Below are 10254 nucleotides of genomic sequence, written 5' to 3' on the forward strand. Positions count from 1 at the left end.
TGTGATTTCATCCCTCTGTGACGAAGAGAAAATGGAATTGTTTCAATTCTACAAAATGATGTTGTAGTTTTGTATATTTAGAGCTCTAAATCCAATTGACTATATCTAAACTAGATGATGCTGCTTTTTCTGCAATTGCCAGGCTCTCCATTTCAAATCCCTCATATGCCTTATTGTAAACGGAGCTGCAAGGGTCACCGCCAGAGGAAGTCGATCCTTTGTCTGGATAGGCCAGAAAATGTGACATGTCGCTCTCTATGCAAATATTTATCATGGTGTGAGATTTCACATACTGTATCTCAGACGAGAGCAGAGAGCGTCATGCGAAGCGGGACAACCAGAGCTTTCGGCACGGCAGTTGATGTTGCGTCACTCACCGAGTGCTCTGTACACAAAAATGTCCGTCGGAAACGGTCCAGAAGCGCTCAAAATCTCCTAAATAGATAACTTATTGTTTAAGATTAATACACAACTGTGAACAGTGCACATGATGGTTACTGAGTTGAGTTCTCTAAATCTAGCTGTTGAGGAGGAAATGATGTCAGCCAAACAGCAAACAAATATCAGTGTTGATATGGAGCTTTAACGTTTTTTATTTATTTATCCTCTTCAAAAAAGTATTAATCGCCTGAGTTTCCAAAGAGACATTTAAATACAAAATATTGGTCTACATCTCACATTTGGATAACCTATCATGTATTTCAGTCAATAAGTAAGTAGTTGGAGTTTTGCCAGCCTTGTAAAGCAAGACACAGCATCGTCTTGGCTCAGTCTGGACCACAACGTTCAGGTTGGATTTTATCCAATGACGCTGTCACACTGCCCATGCACATCAATGAAGCTCTCATACGGAAAAACAGTCAAAATGATTAGATGAAATCGACCTTTAATGCAGAAATATTTTTTAGAGGAATATCAGATTTTCCCTTTTTCCCTGTGTATTATTAATTAGGCCTATAACTGCTAATCAAACAATGAAACTCAAGAGTCGACTCGTTTAATAATATGTTATGACATCATTGAACAAAAAGATTTTATACATTTGTTAAAATTCTGAAATGTCAAAATTACTTTCATAACGTTATTTTATTTTTTACTGGTGTTTTTCCCCATTCTTGCTGATTTTGATGTTTATTTTATTTGTCATTGCACTCACTCACTCATTGTTATGAGTGCTCTGATTCATAACTTTGGACCAGTATAATGAAATATTTACCTGCCTTGAGACTCATAAACACATTTCAGAGGAACGGCATCATTTCACGCTATCACAAACATTTTAAAGCATGAAGTGCACTGCCTGTCATTGCTTGTCACTTTTGGTATGTTCATAATATATTTTTGTTTCTCCGGTAGACATAATTTGCCACTCTTACCAGATGAATAGGTAAATAACGCATATTTCCCATAATAATGTCGAAATATACAGGGGAAAAACGTAACTATGATTCCGGCCTATTTTTGTTGATATTTATATGAGCATGTGGCAATGCATCATTAAGATAATAAACAATTAACATTGGTGTGATATCTACACAAATATATCACATAAAGTTAAATGTTATCAAATAAGGACTGGCTGATTGTCTCTAAAAGCAAATTGGGTTTATGGGCAAAGCCCTCATGATTATCCTAATTAAGAGCTGTCTAATTAAATTATTGTCTTGAGCTAACCAATAGCAATAGTTGTTTCATTAGCAATGCATGAAGAGTGATGAATAGCAAAACCTTCCTGATTGCAGGATTGTGTCAATTGGCTCATTTGCTCTTACTCAAGGTGACTGAAAACATAGGAAGGCGATTTTTTTGCGTGTCTTATATAGAGTTAGGAGTGAACAAAAGCTTGCGATTCCATATAGTTTGCGTTAATAGTGTTGAAAGCTATGCAGCTCGAGAATTGCACTAGTGGGCTCTCCAAGAAATGTCTGAATGTGGGCAGAGGCTACCCAAGCTCCGATGGATCTGAGCTATCCTTGCAGGACCATCCTATTATATCTGCTAGTGACAACCTGGAGAGAAGTTCAACTCTGAAAAAAAATTCCAGGGGGATGACGAACCAGTCAGAGGCTGACAATTTCCCCGACTCCAAGGACGCATCAGGGGACGTCCAGAGAGGTAAACTCTTTCCTGATCTCCACGGAGTCTCTGAAATTCGTCATAATTTCGATGGATCTACAGGAGAAAGGTATACCCTTTCGCAATCTAGCCAACCACAGTCAGTCTCAGCAACTCCTAGTACTATGTTCCCCTATCCGAGTCAACATGGACCAGCGCACCCGGCTTTTTCTATCGGGAGTCCGAGTCGTTATTTGGCCCACCATCCAGTCATCACTAATGGAGCGTACAATAGTCTTCTGACCAACAGCTCTCCGCAAGGCTACCCAACCTCGGGTTACCCATACGCACAACAGTATGGACACACTTATCAAGGAGGGGCGTTCTACCAGTTTTCCTCGGCGCAAGCTGGGCTGCTGCCTGGGAAAGCGCAGGTGTATCTGTGCAACAGGGCCCTGTGGCTGAAGTTTCACAGACATCAAACAGAGATGATAATCACCAAACAAGGACGGTAGGTAATTCTCAGCTACATTAATTTTAATCACACGTTTGGTATAGCTTGTGAAGTAATACGCATGCGTCCGATTTGTTTTAAATAAGGAAGGGCATTGCAATTGTAATTCGTTCAATATATTGCCTTTATTATAAATGACAATTTAAAAAAATTAACTGACTATGTTTTTCTTGAATTGTTGCAGTAATACTTTCAAAATGGGTAAATCACCAAATGTTGGACAGGGTCTATTATGCAGGACATTTACACCGATCTTGACCAAATATTACTTACATATTTTTAATTATTACCTGCAGACGAATGTTCCCCTTTTTGAGTTTCAACATTTCTGGTCTGGATCCGACGGCGCACTACAACATATTTGTGGATGTTATTCTTGCTGATCCAAATCACTGGCGATTCCAAGGTGGCAAGTGGGTACCATGTGGCAAAGCGGACACCAATGTCACAGGTAGGCCTACGTTCCTCTACATCTCTGTGAATAATACAGTGATGGTAATGGTTGATAATTAAGAGTAGTTTATATTATAAAAAGAAGAATCATCTTAAATTGATTCAGCCGTTCCAAGCTAACACGCAACATTAGGCTAATACAATCACAAAATGATATCATCGAATTAATGTAATTGAAAATCAATATTGTGATGTGTATGATATTTTGTAAAAACAACGCATTTCAATGTAGGCTATGTCATTTCTTTGTTTTCCACAGGAAACAGGGTGTACATGCACCCCGACTCTCCAAACACCGGTGCGCACTGGATGCGCCAAGAAATCTCATTTGGGAAGCTGAAATTAACGAACAATAAAGGAGGCTCAAACAACACAGGACAGGTCAGCTACGACCTTGTTTTATAAACGTAAAATAATATGATCAGAGACTTCCAGAGACGCTGAATTAACTATTGAGCGGTGTGCATGGAGAGAGTTTGTTGCGCGCACCTTATGCAGTTTATTACACAATATTTATTAGGTCTTTCTCCAATGATACATCACCATCAAAAGTCCAAATAATAGTTTTCATAAAATGTCATAAAAAACGAAAGCCCATACCCTGTCTTCAGTTTGGGTCATTTAGCCTACATCATGGCTTATTGGCTCCAAATGTAGGTCGAAAATGACAGTGGTCATGGAATCTCTTCCTTACTTGTCTACCTCCAGATGGTGGTTCTACAATCGCTTCACAAGTACCAGCCCAGGCTCCATGTGGTGGAAGTCAACGAAGACGGAACCGAGGACTCCAGCCAACCCGGAAGAGTACAGACGTTCACCTTCCCAGAAACACAGTTCATCGCAGTCACAGCTTACCAGAATACCGATGTAAGAGAATCTAATTGATGATAATTCCATTCGTTAAGTATTCTAGTATTGTTGCCTATCGAAAGACACAATTCGTTTGGCATATTCGGATTTGCAACGTAATTAGGAATAAACAACTACATGCACCTATTCCTAAAATCTTCATACTTGTTTTTGTGTGCAGATTACCCAGCTAAAAATCGACCACAATCCATTTGCTAAAGGATTTCGGGACAACTATGACACGTAAGACTATTTGCCATTTATTATTTGTTCTTGATCCCTTCTCATTGTGAAACAGTTTGTTTCGTTTGGTTCTCTCCAAGGCAATACAAATTATAGCGTTTATGTACATGAAGTGTAGCATAGGCTACCACATATATTTTTTTGCTCGTGTTCAATTGAAATGTAAATAAATGTAACGGTCAGGAAAACATTTAGTGTTCTCGTTGATCACATTTCAAATGTTCTTGAATGTCAATGGGGACACATTTGATCATACCCACTAGGCACACACTCGTCCAATCAACGTTGTTTCCATGTTTTTCATCGAAATTACGTTGTACCAACGTGGACTTGAAGTTGAATTGACGTCTGTACCCAGTGGGTAAGCATTATATTTTGGAGTAGACCTTTTTATACAATCCAATGTAATTACCACATTATAAAATGGTGACAATTTTATCACGACATTTATTTACATTTATTTGCTGATGTTCCCTCTCCAAAAACATAGTTTATTCAGCATTTTTATCAAATGAGTCATGAACAAAGTTTGTTCCATTCTTGCACATCACATTGGCAGTGACAACCTTAGCCCATGGTGATTCATAATTTGTTTGTCTGTTTCTTCCTCGTCTTTTCAGTGTCTACACAGGTTGCGACATTGACCGGTTAACACCATCACCGGGTGACTCGCCTCGCTCTCAGATCATGCCTGGTGCGAGATATGCCATGGCTGGTTCTTTCCTACAGGACCAATTTGTCAGCAGTTATGCCAAATCTCGCTTTCACCCTGGCGTAGGGACTGGACCTGGCACGGACCGCAGCGTCCCACTTAGTAACAGCTTGCTATCCCCGCAACAAACCGAAGAGCCCACAGTTGCATCCCCGCAGCGATGGTTTGTCAACCCTGCCAATAACCGACTGGACTTTGCCGCCTCGCCATACGATGCTGCCGCGGCTGCTGATTTTGCCGGTAACGCGGCCACCCTGCTGTCCTATGCAGCAGCTGGAGTAAAGACACTTCCACTGCCCACTACAGGGTGCTCAAACAGACCTCTAGGTTACTATGCCGACCCTTCCGGCTGGGGCACACACACACCACCCCAGTACTGCAGTAAGTCTAACTCTGTGCTCTCTTGCTGGCCAACAAATTCTGTTGGCAGAACAGGCACGTCCAACTACCTGGTTGATAACGCGGACACCATCCCAACAGAAAGGTCACCCATCGGTGGGTCTAACGAGGCAAAATCAAAAGACTTATCCGAATCCAGCTGGATAGAGACGCCGTCTTCAATCAAGTCGATTGATTCAAGTGATTCTGGTATCTTTGAGCAAGCTAAACGGAGAAGAATTTCACCGTCTGCCACACCGGTTTCGGAAACAGTGTCCCCGTTGAAATCTGAGATCTTGCCTCCAAGAGAGTGTGAGAAAAATTGCGTTAAGGACATTGGTTACTATAGTTTCTATCCACACAGTTAGACAACCACAAAACGGGGGGGTGTTCTATTTAGATTAATCTATCTTTATATGCAACTGATAATATCCAACTGATAGGCCGATCAGTTGTAATGCACACCCTGTCTTGGACCAATTTTGACGAAGGATTAAAAAATGTCGGCTTGTAGCGCATAGGCCTACTGGGAAAATTTAGGCGACGTTTACATTTAACATGATTAGTTTGCTATCTAATAGCTGAAGGCCTACATGCATATTTATTTAATTTAAACTAGTTTTAATCAACAGCTATTGTCTATTGTAATTATGAAAATGATGTACATAATAAGCTATTTAACCATTTTGTGATATTGTGAAATGATTGTAAACTATTAAATTGATTTGTAAGATTCTGAAGAATAGAAATCGTTGTTAGTTGTGTTTTAAAAACGCAAATCGTAGGCCTATGATATTGTCAAGTGATCTCATACAATGTGATTTTTTTTAAACGATGGAGAGAGAGTCTATGATGGCTATTTCGTTGTGTAACAGAGTGAGATCTGAGTACATGTAGCCTAATTATGTATGTTCCCATTGTAGTACTCTTTGCCCATAATGTTCAATCACAGTGTCCGTGGAAAACAATCAGATGTTAGACATTTGAGGATACAGCCATTTGATCAAACTCAAAATAAGACAGACATTCATTATAGGTGTGGTAATAAACGTTATACATGTTAATATAGTGTAATTTTTACTACAAAAAAACATGTAATTTTCAAGTCTTTCTCTGACCATCCATCATTTTTTTATAGCTTGTGTTTTATGTGGAAGCTTCTGTATCTGCTGTAATGTGCTTCATTGCAATAAACGATATAAAAGCTAATTACCTGGAGCAAGAAGCTATCATCTTTCTAAATCCAAACTAGCCTATGCATGTACCAATGATGAAATAATGAATTTGTGTGGCTCAAGTTCATATTGATTGGCCTACAGGTCACCGGTATAAAACAGCAGGGACCATAGCCTAACGAGGCTCGTACAGAGGGTAGTGGAGGGCCTGGACCACTTTCCTAAAAGGTGCAAAATTATGCGGAAATGCAAGGTAATTATGCATATGAGAGAGAGGCTATATGTGATCTATATTTTGTTCATTGTATTTTTAACTCAAATGTATATACAGTGGGGCAAAAAAGTATTTAGTCAGCCACCAATTGTGCAAGTTCTCCCACTTAAAAAGATGAGAGGCCTGTAATTTTCATCATAGGTACACTTCAACTATGACAGACAAAATGAGAAAACAAAATCCCGAAAATCACATTGTAGGATTTTTTATGAATTTAACCAGGATCAGTCGTCCTGGTCCCTTTGCAGAAAAACAGCCCCAAAGCATGATGTTTCCACCCCCATGCTTCACAGTAGGTATGGTGTTCTTTTGATGCAACTCAGCATTCTTTGTCCTCCAAACACGACGAGTTGAGTTTTTACCAAAAAGTTATATTTTGGTTTCATCTGACCATATGACATTCTCCCAATCTTCTTCTGGATCATCCAAATGCTCTCTAGGAAACTTCAGACGGGCCTGGACATGTACTGGCTTAAGCAGGGGGGCACGTCTGGCACTGCAGGATTTGAGTCCCTGGCGGCATAGTGTGTTACTGATGGTAGGCCTTGTTACTTTGGTCCCAGCTCTCTGCAGGTCATTCACTAGGTCCCCCCCGTGTGGTTCTGGGATTTTTGCTCACCGTTCTTGTGATCATTTTGACCACACAGGGTGAGATCTTGCATGGAGACCCAGATCGAGGGAGATTATCGGTGGTCTTGTATGTCTTCCATTTCCTAATAATTGCTCCCACAGTTGATTTCTTCAAACCAAGCTGCTTACCTATTGCAGATTCAGTCTTCCCAGCCTGGTGCAGGTCTACAATTTTTTTTCTGGTGTCCTTTGACAGCTCTTTGGTCTTGGCCATAGTGGAGTTTGGAGTGCGACTGTTTGAGGTTGTGGACAGGTGTCCTTTATACTGATAACAAGTTCAAACAGGTGCCATTAACACAGGTGCCTTGTCAAAGGCCTGTGCCTTGTCAAAAGTTAATTTGTGTAATGTCTTTCCTTTTTAATGCGTTTGAGCCCAATCACTTGTGTTTGGTAGGGGTGGTATACAGAAGATAGCCCTATTTGCTAAAAGACCAAGTCCATATTATGGCAAGAACAGCTCAAATAAGCAAAGAGAAACGACAATCCATAATTACTTCAAGACACGAAGATCAGTCAATCCGGAAAATGTCAAGAACTTTGAAAGTTTCTTCAAGTGCAGTTGCAAAAACCATCAAGCACAATGATGAAACTGGCTCACATGAGGACCGCCACAGGAAAGGAAGACCCAGAGTTACCTCTGCTGCTGAGGAAAAGTTAATTAGAGTTAACTTTACCTCAGAAATTGCAGCCCAAATAAATGCTTCACAGAATTCAAGTAACAGACACATCTCATCATCAACTCTTCAGAGGAGTTTGCGGTTAGTGGGACTATCATTTGTTTTTCAACAGGACATTGACCCAACACGCCTTCAGGCTGTGTAAGGGCTATTTGACCAAGAAGAAGAGTGATGGAGTGCTGCATCAGATGACCTGACCTCCACAATCCCCCAACTTCAACCCAATTGAGATTAAATGGAATCAGTTGGACCGCAGAGTGAAGGAAAAGTGCTCAGCATATGTGGGAACTACTTCAATACTGTTGGAAAAGCATTCCAGGTGAAGTTGGTTGAGAGAATACCAAGAGATGTGCAAAGCTGTCATCAAGGAAAAGTTTGGCTACTTCGAAGAATCTAAAATCTATTTTGATTTGCTTAACATTTTTGGTTACTACATGTTTCCATATGTGTTATTTCATAGTTTTGATGTCTTCGCTATAATACTACAATGTAGAAAATAGTGCAACTAAAAAAACCCCTTGAATGAGTAGGTGTGTCCAGACTATATACAGTTGAAGTCGTAAGTTTACATACACTTAGGTTGGAGTCATTAAAACTAGTTTTTCACCTCTCCACAAATATCTTGTTAACAAACTATAGTTTTGGCAAGTCGGTTAGGACATTCACTTTGTGCATGACACAAGTAATTTTTCCAACAATTGTTTACAGAAAGATTATTTCACTTATAATTAACTGTATCACAATTCCAGTGAGTTAGACGTTTACATAAACTAAGTTGTATGTGTCTTGAAACAGCTTCGAAAAATATAGAAAATTATGTCATGGCTTTAGAAGCTTCTGATAGGCTAATTGACATCATTTGAGTAAATTGGAGGTGTACCTGTGGATGTATTTCAAGGCCTACCTTCAAACTCAGTGCCTATTTGCTTGACATAATGGGAAAATCCAAATAAATCAGCCAAGACCTCAGAAAAAAATTGTGGATCTCCACAAGTCTGGTTTATCCTTGGGAGCAATTTACAAACGCCTGAAGGTACCACGTTCATCTGTACAAACAATAGTACTCAAGTATAAATACCATGGGACCATGCAGTCGACATACCGCTCTAGGAAGTCTCCTAGAGATAAACATACTTTGGTGCGAAAAGTGCAAATCAATCCCAGAACAACAGCATAGGACCTTGTGAAGATGCTGGAGGAAACAGGTACAAAAGTATCTGTATCCACAGTAAAACAAGTCTTATATCGACATAACCTGAAAGGCCACGCAGCAAGGAAGAAGCCACTGCTCCAAAACTGTCTTAAAAAAGCCAGACTACGGTTTGCAACTGCACATGGGGACAAAAGTTGTACTTTTTGGAGAAATGTCCTGTGGTCTGATGAAACAATAATAGAACTGTTTGGCCATAATGACCATTATTATGTTTGGAGGAAAAAGGGGGAGGCTTGCAAGCCGAAGAACACCATCCCAACCGTGAAGCACGGGGGTGGTAGCATCATGTTGTGGGTGTGCTTTGCTGCAGGAGGGACTGGTGCACTTAACATAATAGATGGCATCATGAGGCTGGAAAATTATGTGTATATATTGAAGCAACATCTCAAGACATCAGTTAAAGCTTGGTTGCAAATGAGTCTTCCAAATAGACAATGACTCCAAGCATACTTCCAAAGCTGTGGTAAAATGGCTTAAGGACAACAATGTAAAGGTATTGGAGTGGCCATCCCAAACCCCTGACCTCAATCCATTAGAACATTTGTGGGCAGAACTGACAAAGCATGTGCGAGCAAGAAGGCCTACAAACCTGACTCAGTTACACCAGCTCTGTCAGGAGGAATGGGCCAAAATTCACCCAACTGATTGAGGGAAGCTTGTGGAAGGCTACCCAAAACATTTGACCCAAGTTAAACAATTTAAAGGCAATGCTACCAAATACTAATTGAGTGTATGTAAACTTCTGAACCACTAGGAATGTGATGAAAGAAATAAAAGCTGAAATAAATAATTGTCTCTACCATTATTCTGACATTTCACATTCTTAAAATAAAGTGGTGATCCTAACTGACCTATGACAGGGGATTTTTACTAGGCTTAAATTTGAGGAATTGTGAAAAACTGAGTTTAAATATATTTGGCTGAGGTGTATGTAAACTTCCGACTTCAACTTTATATATACAGTGCATTCGGAAATCATTCAGACCCCTTGACTTTTTACACATTTTGTAATGTTACAGCCTTGTTAAAAAATAGATGAAATATTTGTTCCCCTCATCAATCTACACACAATACCCCACAA

At 39.9% G+C, this 10254-nt stretch overlaps 1 protein-coding gene across 1 annotated transcript; it reads left to right on the forward strand.

The window, feature by feature from the left end:
- The first annotated feature begins 292 nt into the window (after window positions 1-292).
- Window positions 293-5586, forward strand: LOC118385998 (T-box brain protein 1-like). The gene is made up of 6 exons (XM_035773325.2): window positions 293-2566; window positions 2866-3020; window positions 3282-3403; window positions 3731-3889; window positions 4053-4114; window positions 4735-5586. Exons 1-6 carry the CDS (start codon window positions 1884-1886, stop codon window positions 5570-5572), a joined length of 2019 nt encoding a protein of 672 aa, XP_035629218.1. The 5' UTR covers window positions 293-1883; the 3' UTR covers window positions 5573-5586.
- Window positions 5587-10254: the final 4668 nt, after the last annotated feature.

The sequence above is a fragment of the Oncorhynchus keta genome, chromosome 7 (assembly GCF_023373465.1).
Source record: "Oncorhynchus keta strain PuntledgeMale-10-30-2019 chromosome 7, Oket_V2, whole genome shotgun sequence".
NCBI classification, from domain to species: domain Eukaryota; kingdom Metazoa; phylum Chordata; class Actinopteri; order Salmoniformes; family Salmonidae; genus Oncorhynchus; species Oncorhynchus keta.